The following is an 18045-nucleotide window of genomic DNA, read 5'->3' as shown; positions in this document are numbered from 1 at the left end:
CATACATGGAGGCTATGGCTTCGGTTCCCGCAACGAGGAGGGAACCAGACTGCTGGAGTTCTGTGATGCAACCAATCTTATGGTCTGCAATACCAACTTCAGGAAACCTGCCAGTCACCTAGTCACCTACCGCTCCGGCAGACACTCTAGCCAAATCGACTACATCCTCGCCAGAAATAGGGAAAGAGGGCGGCTTATAAATGCCAAAACCTACCCTGGCGAAGAATGTACCCCACAACATAGATTAGTAGTTAGCGACTTTGGGATCAAGGCAAAATGGGTGCCCAAAATTAGACAGGCTTGGAGAAGAAGGGTGTGGAAGCTTAAAGACCCTGCAAACGGACAGAGACTTAGAGACAAGTTACTTGAAGCATTTAACGAAATAGAAGGGGATATAGCATCATACAACGTGGAAGACAATTGGAGATTTCTGCGGGACAACCTGTTGAAAGCCACCGACCAGATTTGTGGGTGGTGTAAGGTCCCCTCCCAACCCAGAGTAACGTGGTGGTGGAACAAGGAGGTAGACAGGGCTATTAGACAAAAGAAACAGGCTTGGAAGGACTGGAAGAACGGTGGTAGCAGGGAATTGTACCAATGTGCCAGAAGGGAGGCTAGGCGACAGGTTTATTTAGCCAGAGGGGAAGCAGATAAGGAAAGATTTGCCAATGTTCTGCGCCGTGAGGACCAAAGACTCGAGGTATTTCGTGTTGCAAGACAGTGTAGGAGAGAGAATAGTGATGTTGTAGGAGAGAAATGTGTTCGCATGGATGATGGTACGCTTGCATTAAATGAGGATGCAAAGAAAGAGGTCTGGAGATGCCACTACGATAGATTGCTTAATAAAGAGAATGAATGGGAGAAAGAGAGCCTGCCTTATGTCGACCCAATAGAGGGACCAGCTATCCGAGTTGATAGTACCAGGGTAGATAAAGCAATTAAGAGTATGAAGACCGGGAAAGCCCCCGGCCCATCAGGAATCACTGCAGAGATGCTCAAAATATCTGGCAGTGTTGGCTATAGCCTAGTCACCCGTATTACGAACCAGGTGATACACGAAGGAGTCATACCCTATGACTGGTGTAGCAGCATCATAGTCAACTGCTACAAAGGTAAAGGGGACGCTTTAGATACAAATAATTACAGAGGCATCAAGCTGTTAGATCAGGTTATGAAAGTTACAGAGAGGGTCATAGCCCAACTAATTAGGGAGCGAATTAATTTAGATGAGATGCAGTTTGGGTTCGTGCCAGGTAAAAGCACTACTGATGCCTTATTTCTAGTGAGACAGTTGCAGGAGAAATACCTAGCTAAGGATAAACCTCTGTACCTGGCTTTCGTTGACATGGAGAAAGCCTTTGACAGGGTCCCCCGATCCCTTATCTGGTGGTCAATGAGGAAACTTGGGATAGAAGAATGGTTAGTGAGAGCTGTGCGAGCCATGTACAGAGATGCTGCCAGTAAGGTGAGGGTTGGAAATGAGTACAGCAATGAATTCCGGGTAGAGGTAGGGGTCCACCAAGGTTCCGTCCTCAGCCCCCTATTATTTACCATAGTCCTCCAGGCAATCACAGAGGAGTTCAAGACAGGTTGCCCCTGGGAGCTCCTCTATGCTGATGACCTTGCCCTAATTGCGGAGTCACTATCAGAACTAGAGGAGAAGTTTCAGGTGTGGAAGCAAGGTCTAGAATTGAAGGGCCTTAGAGTCAACCTAGCTAAAACCAAAATCCTAATAAGTAGGAAGGTAGATAAAACACAAACCCCTTCAGGTAGATGGCCCTGCTCAGTATGTAGAAAAGGAGTAGGTAGTAACTCTATAAGATGTACCCGGTGCAAGCTATGGACACATAAGAGGTGCAGCAACATCAAAGGCAGGTTAACTAGCAAGTTAGTTTTTGTTTGTGGCAGATGTTCAGGTGCAATAAAGACTGCAAACAAACAGGAAACAACTTCTATCTCATTCCAGGGTGAAAAACTAGAGGTAGTCGATAGCTTCCGCTATCTGGGCGACCAAGTTAGTAGTGGGGGTGGGTGCGCTGAAAGTGTAGCTGCTAGAATAAGAATAGCCTGGGCAAAGTTTAGAGAGCTCTTACCCCTGCTGGCGACAAAGGGACTCTCACTCAGAGTAAAAGGCAGACTGTATGACGCATGCGTACGAACAACCATGCTACATGGCAGTGAAACATGGGCTGTAACTGCTGAGGACATACGTAAGCTCGCAAGGAATGAAGCCAGTATGCTCCGTTGGATGTGTAATGTCAATGTGAATACCCGTCAGAGTGTAAGTATCTTGAGAGAAAAGCTGAACATTAGAAGCATCAGTTGTGGCGTGCAAGAGAGACGATTGCGCTGGTATGGACATGTGGTGAGAATGGAGGAGGATAGCTGCGTGAAAAAGTGCCACACCCTAACAGTTGAGGGAACCCGTGGAAGAGGTAGGCCCAGGAAGACCTGGGCTGAGGTGGTGAGGCAAGACCTTCGTACATTGGGCCTCACCGAGGCGATGACTACGGACCGAGACCTTTGGAAATGGGCTGTGCGTGAGAAGACCCGGCAAGCCAAGTAAGATCGTTGCCAGTGCCCCTGGACTGGTTCTTGTGCGGGTGGCACATGAGATGCACCATTTTGAGCGTGGCCGTTGCCAGTACCGCCTGACTGGCTCCTGTAGGATTTTCGAGCGAGATCGTTGCCAGTGCCCCTGGACTGGCTTGTGCGGGTGGCACATAAAAGACACCATTTCGAGCGTGGCCGTTTTCGTGCGGGTGACACGTAAAAGCACCCACTACACTCTCTGAGTGGTTGGCGTTAGGAAGGGCATCCAGCTGTAGAAACTCTGCCAAATCGGACTGGAGCCTGGTGTTGCCATCCGGTTTCACCAGTCCTCAGTCAAATCGTCCAACCCATGCTAGCATGGAAAGCGGACGTTAAACGATGATGATGATGATGATGATGAAATTGAAAGTAGGCCATTGTGTGCATCTGTGTGTGTGTGTATGTAGATGCATGTGTGTGTTGTGTTCCCTTGTCTTGACATCACACAGCATTCATAAACTGAGCATCACAGCCAGAAAAATGGTAGTGTTTGTTTGCAATCTTCTGTGACATGCCAGGTCATGAAGAAATATTAACTTAGTTGGAAACAGGTGATGGTTGGCAACAGGAAGGGCATCCAACCACAGAAAACCTGCTCCAACAAATTCTGTCTAACCCATGCAAGCATGGTAAAGTTGGGTGATGGTTGTGGCTACATCATTAAAAAACTAACTAGAAATAGATACACTGTGAGAAAAAGACAACATTATTATTGTTTATAAGGCAAGTATAGAAGACAACTGCTAATGTGTTTTGGCTTTATTTTCACCCCAGGGAATTATAACCTTCATGATACTTGCCCAAGTAGTGATGATATATACTCACTTAGTAAATGGACAAGACTGTATACATTTATTGACACATGAAAACAGTGTTGTTTAGAAATTAAATGATTTTTCTTTCTCTGACTCGGTCTGGAAGAAAGGGCAATACCTATGATCCTTTTATAAGACGTTCAAGAACAGTAGAAGGTGGGGAGGGAGAAAGGTATCCTGAAACTGGAGACCTGGCATTAATGCTTGGAACAGAGAATTCTGCTAAAGGTGCCTAATAAAACAGTGAACTGCCTGATATCTGACTTGTCATATATTTGGTTAGGAGCTTCTCGATTTTAATTTTGTCCATTGTTTTTAGTAATTTTTCTTCATTATTCTCTAAATTCAAGTGTCTAATGTCTATCAAAGTTAGAAGACATAATGATTTTGAAAAGGTTGCTTTGGTATAATGGTAGAACATCTATCATATTTACAGAAGATGTGGGCTTGAATCCCACAGGCAGCCTTTGACTTTTTCTATTCAAGAAGTTTTTTAACACAATATTCTACATGCTTTTAACTATTTTAAATTCCACCATTAAAAACATTAATTATTTCATATCTCTTGAAGTTTCTAAAATAGATGAAAAATATTTGAAAGATTATTTTGGTACAATGATAGAACATCTGTTTTGTTTATAGATGTGGATTTGAGTCCCATGGGCAGCCTTCAACATTTTCAATCCAAAAGGTTTTTTTTAACCCAATATCCTACTTTGACTTACACTGTTATAAATGCGATTTATTTCATATCTCTCAAAGTTTCTAAATATCTTATGATATGAATAATGAATTATATTTATTCCTATCATTTCAGAGCCTGGAAGCAATATGGAGTTTGTGTCTGAGTTAACCGTCAGGCTGCTCCAAGATATCAGCTGGAGCAGTAAAGGAAAATATGGTGCTTTGTGCTGTCTAGTTAACCAGTTTGGTTCTAAAGTTATTTTACATTTGGAACCTAATATAACTGATTCCATCTTGCAACAAATGAAAGAACATCAATTGGCATCATATGTAAGTGTTTATCTTAACTCTATAACATTATTTATTCACTTTCTCTAATGTATGGGTTGGATTGTTCTTCAAATCCATGCACTGAATCTAGCCAATTAAGATTCTAAATTACTGGAAACGTGCTGTCATGATTATTGTGATTTAATTCCATGTCCACATTGATTAAATATTCAAAGGTATGCTGGCATTGACCATTCTGTCTTTTCAGAGACATAAAACTCTATTACTTAATGCGTTCTACTATAATTTTTTTTATTCTGATCTAGAATGCTCTACAAGAATATTAAATCAACACAGTACTTGACCAGTACTTTATTATATTAACCTTAGAAGGATAAAAAACAAAGTTGAATTTGGCAGCATGTGAGTTCAGAACATAAAAGGTCAAATTAAACACTACAAACCTAGAATTATATTATCTGATGTGTCTTTTTCATAAAATGGTATGGTGTGATTTTAGTGAGATTTAGCTGCTGTTTTTAACATTTTGAATGATTATGTAAAGGTTTACTTCATTGGCTTGAGCTTTGATTATTGTTTCATATTGTATTTGTAGGAGAGGCAGTGTTATTTGCTTCATTTGATTTAGCTGAAAACTGATACCTTAACTTCTTTATGCTTAATTCTATCTGTTAGAAAATCATTTGTCTTTACAACATTTTTAACACCAACACTTCATGTAAAATAAGGAATTAGAGAGACCTGTAGGTATACTAGCCTGAAAGAAAAGTCTCTATCAAAATCATTGAACTGGCATTCCTATTTGCTTCTTCATTTTTGCACTGAAATTTGCTTTGCTTCATTGTAGAGGTGAAATAACAGTAAATGAGTATTAAGTTCTTAGTTTATGGAACATTAGTCTATATACACTGCAGGCATTTTGCTGGGTCTAACAGTAATAGGTTTGTCTAATCTTCATGAAATCTAGTTGAACTCTGTACTGGGTTTTGTGAGAATGTGAGGATGAGGAGGAGGTTTGATGTATGAGAAGCTTGTTGTGTGGTGAGCTGGTAGAAATAATTGTTTACTGAACTAGATATATTATAATGTTTAGGCACAGGCATGGTTTGCTTCCCAATCACATGGTTTCAGTTTTAGTCCCGCTGCATCATGTCACCTTTGGCAAGTGTCCTCTACTATAGCCCCAAGCTGCCAAGCTGAACAAAATCTTGTGAGTGGATTTGGTGGACAGAAACTGAAAAAAGCCTATTGTGGTGTGTGCATGCAAGTACACATGCGTGCGTGCATATGCATGTGTACATGCATGTATGTGTGTTTGTGTCTCCTTGTCTTGACATTGTATGATAGTTGTAAACAAGTGTCATTGTCATACATTCATTGTCATCCATTTCTGATATTCTACAAAAACGTATCTGGTCATAGTGTAATATTACCTTGCTTGGAAATAGGTGAGGATTAGTGACAAGAAGATCATCCAGATATAGAAAATCTACCTCAATAAACTCCATCTGACTTGTGCAAGTATGGAAAATGGACATTAAGATGTAGTTTCATCTCACTATCTTTTGAATTCAAATCTTGCCAAGAATCAATTTCATCTTTTGTATCTCAGAGAATTGAGGAGATAAGTATCAATAACACTGGGCTAAATTCAGTCAACTGTTCTCCTTCAAAAATTGACCTGGTGTGAAGGGAAGAAATCATTTTATGGAGTCAGTTGTATAGTTGTCCAATTCTAAAAATACTGTGTTTAGTTTATGAAAGAAATTTCTCCAGAACCTTCTGGTAATTTAATTTCAAAATTATTTAATTCTTCTACATACAGGCAAGTGAACTCTATGAGAAACTTTTACAGAAACACCAGCAGGAACTCTGGGTTAATAAGTGTAAAGAATGTGGTTCCACTATGAAGAGTGTGAAGGACGGGAAGAATACATCTGGTGAATTGTGCTGCAGTCAGAGACAGGCTTGGTGCCACCAATGGATTCAACCTGTTGTTCATCTTCTTTGTACAGAATCAATTGAATCTAAGCTAAATATCCATATTACAGAAGTCAGTATAATATTTTATCATTTCATTTCTAAACTTTTCTCTTTCAAACATTCCATAAGATTGACACTACAATGGTTAGCCAATGCACTTATTGACATTTAAACTGTTTCACCATGAATTTCTGGTGGTTATCAGTAACTATTTATTAACTTTTTTATCTGTTGACTGCCATACCTTTTGGTCATTACTTGTATTCATTTCTATATTCATTGACCACTCATTAACCATGATATCTATTGGTCGGTGTATATATATGTTTATTGGTATATCCTTTCATGTTTGTTACAATAAATTTTTGCAAGGCTTAGTCAGAGAACAGGGCAATACCTGTAATATTGAAAGACCTCTGAGACTTGTGATAGAAGGGGAAGATTATCTTGATATCCTCAGTCTTGAGATCAAATCTGTTTGCTTGCAACTGAGGGGTCTCCTCTAAAGACATCCAAGAGCCAAATAATGTGGTTGTGGTTAAACTAAGCAATAATTGAGTCTACTGCTCAAGGATAGTGCATTTGGCAGGCTACTACACAGTTTCTGTTTACCTGAAGCTTGAATTGAGAGGTTGTGGTTGAAAATACTTGTCCATAGTGCAGTTGGAGCAACATAAAGCTACATGAAACAAACTTCTTAATTACAATGCTCTGCTTGTACCAAGTTTGTTGATCTCTATGTCTGTTGGCTACTACATCTGTCGGTCACCATACATTTGACTCGTAATGTTTATTTGTAATTATACATATTAGACACTAATACTACCTCAGCAGCAGTATCAACATCAATGGTGACAATACAATAAATTCTTAATTTCTATTGACAGTATTTATTACCAAAGTTATTGAAAAGCAGTAGGCATGTCTTGGAGTTCATGGTACAAGCAATATGGCCAACAAGGCAGCATGTTCAAGGTAAATACATTCTTTTATAAAAATAGTTCTTGATTCCTAGTCAAGTACTGAGTACCTTCTTTTTTATCAGTTTTTTTTTATATAGAGCAATTAGCTATGCAACAATTCTGTTTTTAAACTCCATCCACCCATTTTCTCTGCCCACTATTCCTGGGAGCATTGTTGGGTTAGAGTCTTCAGGCACCTCTTCCATAATGTCCTCTTAGAGGCAACCATCATTACACTTTCCTTTTCCAATTATTAACTGTTGTTCCCTCCTGGGCCTGCTTCAGGGTCCCAGGATACACATTCTTTGTTTTACCACCCTGTTGTTGTTGTTGGCACTCCGTCGCTTACGACGTCGAGGGTTCCAGTTGATCTGATCAACGGAACAGCCTGCTCGTGAAATTAACGTGCAAGTGGCTGAGCACTCCACAGACACGTGTAGCCTTAACGTAGTTGTCGGGGATATTCAGCTAGACATTTTAATTTATCAAGCTTTTCTGAAGACCATCTCTCAGTTCATAGAGTCACTGTACACCCAAAGACAGTGAAGAAAACAACTTGTTTCTTTGCGGATATTAATGAATTCCTTTTATTGTCCTGCTTGACTACCTTAACATGTTTGCAGTTGGGCAACTTTTATTATATAATTTATTTCTCTTCTCCTAACTTTAACTTCCTCTTTGGACCTCTTTAAAAACTTCTTACCACCCTCTTTTCTCAATTGCTAGCATTTTTATTTGCATTTTACAGATAACACATTTAAACAGTTTACAAATCTTGGAGCTTTGCTGACGTGCTTACGGAGAGCCAAATCTATTGGAGTTTTATATCAGCTTCCTAAATCAACCGATGTCAGAGACAACGAAAACTGGAATGGAGTTGTTCCATTTTCTGTTTTGAATATTGCTCTTAATCATTTAAATAATCAGGTATTTCTATTAAGTATTTTTGATGTTGATGGTAGCAGATTTTGTTTTATATTTTTGTTATTCTCTAGCATTAATTTTCAAGGGAAACATTTTATGGACATATTATTTTCATAGACTGTCAAATGTTTATAGGTCAGTCCAAAGTACTAACACTACTTAATGTGTCTAATAATTTGCCTTATTTTTCTTTTCCTTTTATTTTTTTAGTCCCGGGAAGAGAGACAGTTACCCATAGCCTTCCCAGACAGTCCTAGTAGGAGCAGGAAGGTGTATAGGGATAGTTGATAGTCATTATATAATTATATATAGATGGAGGAAAAACAGTGAAGGAGAGACTGAAGAAGACAGTCCTGATGAGGTAGGATTGGGAAGAGTGCTTATTATAGAGTTTAAGAGGGGAGAAAAAGTAATGGTGGTAGGAGGTAGAGAGATGAATGTGATATTTGTTTGGTGAACAATGTATATAGCAAGCAAGTTCAGAAGAACAGCTATGGCAAAATAATGAGTGGAAACAGAGTGAAGCATATTGATGGGTAAATAGAGATTGTTATTGTTATTACCTTCAGGTTAGCCCTGATCAAACAGACCTATAATGAAAGGCTCTCCAGCTATGCTCATCTTGTCTTTATTTAATCCTTTAGTTAATGTATTTCTGTTGAAATACATAACTTTGTTTCAACTAATTTTGAAAATAGTGGAGGATTTAGTTAACTGTCATTATTAAGCTGGTGTTTGGAACATAAATCAGCATGAGATTTGATACAAGATTTTAATTTAGATCACTTTAAAACAGAAAGATTGTATTAAAGAACTAGGAGCAGTCAGAGGCAGGTTGGTATCAAAAAGAGTTACAATGCTGATATAATTTGAGGGAGATTTGGCTACTATATACAGCAGGTTGAATAAAGGCATACAGGTTCAATCAGGTAAATTGCTTTCTTTTAAGTATGGCTAAGACTGTGAATGCTTGGGTGAGGAACTCATGTTAAATCACCAATAGAATATTGCTCCTGCACCTGGGATGTTCCTGTTTCTACACATACAGATATCCTAGATGTAGACTGCATCCAAAAACAACGTCTGTCCTACAGATGTGTTGTCTCCTCACTGCCATTTTTACTGCTACTACAATGGCCTCTTCTCAGAGTTGGCAGCTATCATGTCATCTCCTTTCAGACACGCATGATATAAACTTATATGGTGAGATGTAAGACGCACTTTTTCTTTTCCAAAAACATGTTTCAGAAAATCATCCCAGGTCCTTCATGTGGAGTCGGGCTTCCCATGAGCTAATAAATACATACATTAACACACTAAAAACATTTTTTCTTAATATGTACTGCAATTGTGGTGCATCTAATATACCTGTGCATCTTTTATGCCACCAAACTCAATACTTGTGTCTCCTTGTGTGTCTCAAACTCAATACTTGTGTTTCCTATATTGTGTCCATGCAACCAGTGCCGCACTCTTTACTTTTTCCATTCCTTCCTCTTCAGAATGTATCTTCTGGAATTTCCTCCTGCCTAAGGTTTCTCGTGTGCCTGTTTAAGAGAAACATTAACCATGTCGATGTTAGTGGTCTGAGAGGCCCTGTAAAAGATTTTGGTGCAGCTCCTTTTGTCTAGACCTAACAACTGAAACAAAGGAGATATATAAAAACAAAGAGCACCATTCCAAATATGTGAGCGATTCTTCAGCATGGTGCATATCTATGTCTTATAGTTAACTTTCTATGGATTGTATAGATTTGTAGTGGTTCACCGTAGTATAGGGGATGTCAATTGAATTACGTCCCTTCTTTAGTTTCTGCAGAGAACCGGATTCTTATGCCAACATCCAATTTACAGGTTCAACTAGGTGGTGTGATAGTGCACACCTATATATTCCGGTGGCTGTATGGATGCTCTCTCTCTCTCTCTCTCTCTCTCTCTCTCTCTCTCTCTCTCTCTCTCCCCTCTCTCTTTCTCTCTCTCTCTCTCTCTCTCTCAAAAAGAGCATGGGACTGATTTGAAATGTTTTGACCAAGTCTTAATTGATAAGCTAGCTGGTTAGTGAAAAGTCATTTGGAGAACCAGGTCTTAGCTAACCTACGCTCTTTGTTTAATATTTCAAGCATGCTTTTACTGCAACAACCTTTACATACCTGCCTTATTCTAACCAGAATACTCTTGGTACTTTGCTTTTGGTGAAATCAACATTAACATGTTACATGCAATGCACAACACGGGAAATGAAGAGTTAATTGCTAACCGATGTTCTATTCCTTAATTGACTGAATGATATTGTCGTATTTCAGATTTGTTACTCTTTCCTATCATTTCTCTTGTAGATTCGTCTAGATGCCTATGCACTCTTGTGTGAGAACATCAAAATGACTGAACCTTTAACTCAAAAAGAACTTTCTCTGTTGTTCAGTTTTATAAGACACAACATCAATAACCAAATCCCTGCTTTTCGCCAAGAACTGATTTCACATTCCAAGAAGGTGACATTTTTATATATTGTGAAATCTTATTTATTTTCAAAATGTTTCAAGATGTATTTTTGTTTCTTTTTATGTCTTTTTTTTTACATCTTTTTTACTTAAAAGTCCTTTTGTTTATCTGTGTGTGGAAAAAAAATTCATAATTTTCTGACTGAACTTTTTATACTGAAGAATAAATCTAATTAATCTATAGTGTGTTAGTATGTGTTTGCACATACATGTATTAGGTCATCAAGTATGAAATTTGTAGTAAAGTATAGGGTAAACTTTGACAGCTGCTCATTTTGCACCATTATTATATTTTGACAATCTTTATTTTTTGTTAGAAAGCTGACACATTTATTTCTTTATTCTATTGCACTTTATAAAGTATTTATAAATCGTTTTTTGCTATTTTTGTTTAGAGTTCTTTCTTGGAAATACTGCATCACAGACAGCTCAGAATATTAATGGACTATTTCATTCTAATGTTATTACACAGCAGACTGTAGCAAATTGGTTTGCAAAATTTCGTTCTGGTAACTTTGACCTCACAAATGAACAACATGGTCAACCAAAAACAAAGGTGGACAATGATGAGCTGAAAGCCACCATCGAGTCATATCCATCTCAAAGTGCCCGTGAATTATCATTGTTGTTTGGTGTTAGCAAACAAACAATATTGACTCACCTAGTTCAAATTGGTAAAGAGAAAAAGTTGGATAAGTAGGTTCCACATGAACTTAATGAAAATCAGGAACAAATAACGTTTGGAAGCCTGCATTATGCTACTTTCTCGTCTCAAAAATTAATCATTTTTGAATTGAATTGTAACATGTGATGAGAAATGGATCCAACACAACAACCGTTAACGTTCAGCACAATGGTTGGACAAAGACAAGCCACCAAAACACAGTCCAAAAAGCAAAATTCATCAAAAGACGCTGATTGTGTGTGTTTGGTGGTCTGGCACAGGTGTGATCCATTATGATTTCATTAAATCTGATTCATCAATCACAGCCAAAGTATACTGCAGCCAACTGGACCAAATGATGCAGAAACTTACAAAAAAAAACCCAGCCTAAATTAGTCAACAGATCCACTCCTATTTTATTGCAAGACAACGCCAAACCATACATTGCAAAAATGACATTGGCGAAACTACAAGAGTTGGAATTGGCAGTTCGCCATCATACACCATACTTACTTGATCTTGCCCCCACTGACTACCACTTCTTCTAGAATTTGGATAACTTTTTGATAGGAAAAAAATTTAATTCCGATGACTCTAGATTGCCAGGCTTTTACAATTCTGGGCTAGACAAGCTACCACTGAAATGGCAAAAGTGTATTGACAATATAGGTGCATACTTTGATGAATAAAACTGTTTCTTGTATTTATAAAACATCAAACTTTTTTTCTTTTCTACAAGTTTCATATTTGACGACCTAATAATAAAGAGAGAGTTAGGCAGACAGATGGAAAGAGGGTAGAAAATGGCCAAATAGCTAACATACCAGAGAATTAGCTGAATTTTCAATCCTGTAGATTTCTCTTGGGAAAATATTACTTTGTTTGGAAATGAGTGAGAGTTGGCTACAGGAAGAGTACCCAGCCACAGAAAGTCTGCCTCAACAAATTCCATCTAACCCACACTAGCATGGAAAAAATGGATGTTAAAATTGTGATGATGATGATGGCAATGGTGGTGCAAACTTGTAAAAGCAAAGACAAAGAATATAAAAAATTTTCTAAAAGATAAATAATTTTGTTGCTCATCTTATAAAGTATTGTGAATATACCCTTTAAAGATAAGATGAACCGCTTAGAAAATTATGAACCGAGTTTTCTTTTCTTATCTATTTTACAGTTGTTTGTCCGCATGAAGGAAAGCAGCAGAGTTCTTAAGAAAGAACAAATTAAAGCCAATGACTCCAAGACTTATGAAACACAATATGGCCACTGCAGTTATTCAGATTATGTGGTAAGTTTCTCTCTTGGCGACATCAAGTTTTACCCCTCTACACCCATTGGTACATTTTTTCTTGTTGCTACATACTTAATGTAGCAACCCAAAAGTATGTTTAATTTACACTGTGTTTAAGTGAAAAATTATTAGCTTTGTGTGTGGATTTAGTGGATGGAAACTGAAAGAAGTCCATCATAAATATATATATATATATATATATATATATATATATATATATATATATATATATATGCACACACACACACAGATATATACATATATATTTATATACATACACACACACACACACATCTACATGTAAATCATCGCCATTTTATATTTTAATTTCACGCATGCGCATTGTTTGTTTTTGATTTTGTCAACTACACAGTATAGTAGGATCAGTTGGGCACTGTCTGTGAGAAAAACAGCACCATGACACAATTTAATCTGCCAGAAATTTGGAAATGACATGCTGTACTGCTTGGCATTTGCACCAGAAGCTCCAATATGAATATTCCAGAGTGTTTGGTGTCAATCTGAGGACAGCGTAATCTGAGGACATGTACCAAAAGTGATCAAAATCAAACATCCAGTCAACATAATGGTGTTTGGAGTGATCACTAGTGATGGTGATGTTATGCCTCCATTCATCTTCTCACACGGCCTCAGACTCAACACAGAGGCCTGCAGCAAGTGCCTGGAGGAGGTAGTGCTGCCCTGGGGCAAGAGGGTGGCTGCTGGAAGACCTTATATTTGACAACAGGACTCTGTGCCATGCCACACCAACAAGAGAACCCAGTCATGGCTATCAGACAATTTCTGTGACCACATCACTCCTAACATCTGGCCACCTAACTCCCCAGACTGCAATCCCCTTGATGTGTGGGGTTCAGTTGAGCCAGCAGCCAATAAAACTCCATGTAACACCAAAGATGAACTGAAGGCAAGGATTATGGCAGCATTCACCAACTTAAACAAGGAGACCATCCAGAAGAATTGTAGGAGATTCCAAAGTCTTCTGAAGGCCATGGTTGAAGCCAATGGCGATTTTATTGAATATATTTACTCTTTAGTATTTCAATATATTTTCATGTAATTTTTGTAAATATATCTGTAAAAATGAGATGTCAGTGTTATTTTCATTTTTGCGTAATTTAGACGACAGTCTATTTACCATACCCTCGCTAACCACTACACACATTTTTTTCTCTGCTTGTTTCTCTCCTTGTTTCTTTCTGTGTTCCTTTCTGTGGAAGAGCGTAGGCTCAAAACGTTAAAGACTTTTTCAATTCCTGAGCATTATACTAATACATCTGTTTGTTTTCTACACCACCTGTCTTTGTCTTTTGGGGTTTTTTTTGTGAATTCTCCCTATATATATATATATATATATATATATATATATATATATATATATACATACACACACACACACACACATATATATATATACATATATATACATACATGTGTGTGTGTTACTGTCTCCTTGCCTTGACATCATGTGGTTGTCATAAATAAGTGTCACCATTATGCAGGTGGTGAACTTCATTTCCAGTCTTTCATGAAACATGTCTGCTCTTGGGAAATATTACCTTACTTCGTAACAGATGAGGGTTAGCAACAAGAAGGGCATATGGCTGTAGAAAATCCACCTTAACAAATTCTGTGCAATCCATGTGAGCATAGAAAAGGGAACGTTGAAATTTTTGTTGACAAAAGTAAGAGACGTTTTGGAGTTGTTTCTTTTATTTTTCTATACTAGGATTGATCATCAAAGCTAATGATCTTTCTCTTGATTACAGTTGTAATTTTAATTCAAATGTTTTGTAGGGTGAGGGATCACTACATTAAGTATGTTTGCTTCCTCCCTAGCTATTTGTGTGTGTGTGTGTGTGTGTGCATATATATATAATTTTTTGTAACATTTCAAGGAAAAGCTTTGTAAAAGTCTTGTCATATCTTTTTAATGTGAAAATCAGTGGTTAAGAAAAAAAAGTGAACATCTGTCCCCTAAGATGCCATCTTCACTTTCTTCAAAATTTCATTTATCCAAACATTTTAACCTTTTCTATTCATAGATATTTTTGTCTGATTTGATGGCTTTGCTTTTGGATAAGATCTTTCCATCAACTCCCTTCACTTGTCGAACCACTGCTCTTAGCATCATCGCACTCATTGTGGATATTTTCAAACCAGAAGCTCTTGACAGTAAGTCTCTTTTAAAACCTGATCATCTCATCCTCACTATCATTTTTTTATTTTATCCCCTGCTGATATAGTTTAGATGGAAGTAGCTTGCATTTAATTGCAATTAGTACACTACTCATACGTTTCTATTCACAGTAGACCAATCCTGATCATCCCCATCATCAGCCGCTGTTAGCATTGGCAGCAACAGACCATGATATTGTCACCATTATCAACACCTACACAACTCCCTATGATTTTCATTAATACCATTCCATCTTCATCTCCACCACCATCATTATCATTATCACTATGTACCTTTTAAATTTTTAGCAATTGCTTCCAATTTTTCAGATAACAAGACCGATAGTATGTTTCCTCTGTCCACAGTAACAGAGTCAAGACAATTGACTTTGTTACAGTGTCTCACTGATACTTTTGAAGAGAATAAAACTACTGCTTTCAAAATATTCATAGCTTTGCCGAAACCATTTTTTCTGAAGGTAGGTTAGATTAAAAGAGTTTTTTTAAATATTTTATGTCCTATTTAAAAGTGGAGGGCTCTGCTCAAGAACATTTTGCAGAGCCTGTGTGACTAGTGAGGGGAAGTAAAGTAAAAGCTTAACTCATGGCTATTAAAAGCACTCAAGGTTAGGTGGTGGTTTTAAACTGGGGGACAGATTAGCATTACCACCCATGATTATTCTGTTAATCAAAAGATGGATAAAAGAATTACGTAAGTTATTCCTTGAAGGAAATGTAAACTGTAAGCATTACATGAAAATGACCTGTGTGGTTAAAAAGTTTACTCTGCAACCACATTTTTTCAGCTTCACTTCCACTGCATGACATCTTGGTTGAATGTTTTGTACTATAGCCCAGGGTTGACAAAAAGCTTGTGAGGGAATTTGGTAGACATAAATTAAAAGTAAAAGCCTGCTTTAGCTGCATATGTGCTTGTTTTGACATCACATGCTAATTGCAAATAAACCACTATTGTACAAGTGATAATGATTGATCATAATCTTCCATAACAATATCTCCAGACCCATTGCTTGGAAACAGGTGAGGGTTGGCAACTAGAAAAGCACCCATGTTTTTGCCTTCCAAATTCACTCATAGAGCATTTGTTAACCTGGAGCTATAGGCTGTAGTAGTGGGACTCAACCTGAAACAAGCTCCTTAACCAAACAACTATGCTTGTGCCTGTCTTCAAAACAATTCTTTTTTCCATCTTTGTCTTAATTCTTTTTCATTTTTTTTCTTTCCCACTCCAGAATACCTCATATCAGAAAGAACTGCTTTCCATAGCCATGACTCTTTGTACCAGCACTAAACCTCAGGATTGTTCAACTGCAGCCTACCTCTTACATCTTCTGCTCTGCCAAGACAGCATTGGTCCAGTTCTTGATGATTATCAACTCCAGTTGTTAACTACGATGTCAGCTGACATGGATCAGCTGGAACAAGTGATCTTTAACAATAAATTTAAAACGAAAAACTATCTCCGTATTGTTTGGTTACTTATTGTATTACTTAAGGACCAAATACAAGTTGCCCACGATTCTTTAGTGCATGCAGCTGCTAGCCGCCCTTTGTATCCCACAATTCACTGCATACGTTACATCCTTACCAGTTTGGATCAAAGGTAAGAAGCTTGTTATTTGTTTATTTATTATAAATTGTTTGTCCATATACAGCATTGCATTAGACATTATGTGACTAACTTTTGTAGGGAATTTCATGTAAGGATATATAATGTTAATATAAGAGGAAGGTGAGTATAAGGGAACTGGAAATATTTTGAGAAGCAAACACATATCATTATCATCATCACCATCATTATCATCATCATCACTATTATTATAATCGTCATTGTTTAATGTCAGATTTCCATGCTAGTATGAGTTGGATGGTTTAACAGGGTCCATTGATCCATAGGGCTGCATTAAGCTCTGTTGTCAGATTTTGTATAGTTTCCTTTTGCCAACTGTCAACCATTATAAATTAATTTACTACTGTTCCTTGTCTTTTGGTAAATACAACAGAATGACTCAATAGTGTTTATATTTTCTCCTACATAATGCTATCTTCTTTAAGAGGACTGCACTGTTTTTCATGCTTGCATTCATTATCTTCATCATCATCGTTTAATGTCTGCCTTCCATGCTAGTATGGGTGGGGCGGTTTCACAAGAGCCGGCCAAGCAGAAGCCTGCACCAGACTTCTGTGACTGTTTTGGCAGGATTTTCACAGCTGGCTGCCCTTCTTAACACCGACCACTCTTCATGCTTTTTAAGTGGTACAAGCACAAGCGAGGTCAATTTGGCAAGGTTTTTACAGCTAGATGCTCTTCTGAACACCAACCACTTAGAGTGTGGACTGGGTGCTTTTAAGTGGCACCTGCACTGACAGGGTCACCAAGTACTTGTAAGGCAAAACAAAATCTTTCAGGTGGGGAGGAGGCATTGGAGGAGGTGATCTCGTGTTGGATGATGAAAGGTCATTGTGAGACAGATACAGGTGTCTTACTGTAGAGGAAGTACAAGGTCACCTGGCCAGTGAGAGAGAGATCAGGAATGAAGACAGAAACAGGTGTACTACCGCAAAGGAAATACATGGTTACCCAACCTGAGGGAAGTGCAGGAGAAAGAGAGAGTGGGAGACAGTATGATAGAAATGGTGACAAAATGCTAGGCATACTCAGAAGGAATGGGGATCAGAATATAAATAGGATGATTGAGTAATGGGAGAGAGATATAGATGGTGGCAAATGCCAGGGCATACCTTTGAGGTTCCAACACCATAATATAAGTGGCAGGATATTGCGAAGGAAGTGTGATTAAAGAGTGAGAGTCAGTGGCATAAAACCTGAATATATATAGAGTTGGGAGGTGGGGGCTACTGGATAGCATTGATACAAAAGAACAGGGCCGTGAGGACAGGATTGGGGAGTCAGAGCTAGGCATAGTGTATGAAGGAGGAAGTGTGAGAAAGAAAAGAGATGTGGAGATATAGATTGTTTGTTGGGGTAGGGTGGGGGAAAAGGGAAAAGTTTTATGTGTGGGTGGAACACACAGGTCTGAGGCTAGCAGATAGCAATAGTACAGTGAGACAGGGTGTGTGGGTAGAACAAAAAAGTGAGGTCAAGCAGAGAGCAA

General features: G+C 38.1%; 1 protein-coding gene across 3 annotated transcripts in view; it reads left to right on the top strand.

The window, feature by feature from the left end:
• The window catches only part of LOC106872855 (tRNA (32-2'-O)-methyltransferase regulator THADA), an 84276-nt gene that overhangs the window by 27464 nt on the left and 38767 nt on the right, over nucleotides 1–18045 (top strand). For all 3 annotated transcript variants that reach the window (XM_014919991.3, XM_052977833.2, XM_014919992.3), the window contains exons 13-21: nucleotides 4225–4421; nucleotides 6208–6435; nucleotides 7253–7340; nucleotides 8076–8254; nucleotides 10587–10742; nucleotides 12593–12706; nucleotides 14776–14905; nucleotides 15239–15387; nucleotides 16162–16532. In XM_014919991.3, coding sequence (XP_014775477.1) covers nucleotides 4225–4421; nucleotides 6208–6435; nucleotides 7253–7340; nucleotides 8076–8254; nucleotides 10587–10742; nucleotides 12593–12706; nucleotides 14776–14905; nucleotides 15239–15387; nucleotides 16162–16532 — 1612 coding nt within the window. The remainder of the gene's footprint in view (nucleotides 1–4224; nucleotides 4422–6207; nucleotides 6436–7252; nucleotides 7341–8075; nucleotides 8255–10586; nucleotides 10743–12592; nucleotides 12707–14775; nucleotides 14906–15238; nucleotides 15388–16161; nucleotides 16533–18045) is intronic.

This window comes from Octopus bimaculoides, chromosome 2 (assembly GCF_046866305.1).
Source record: "Octopus bimaculoides isolate indiv1 chromosome 2, ASM4686630v1, whole genome shotgun sequence".
Classification (NCBI taxonomy): domain Eukaryota; kingdom Metazoa; phylum Mollusca; class Cephalopoda; order Octopoda; family Octopodidae; genus Octopus; species Octopus bimaculoides.
The sequence above is the reverse complement of the archived record's forward strand: the minus strand, read 5'-3'. Positions and strand labels throughout refer to the sequence as shown.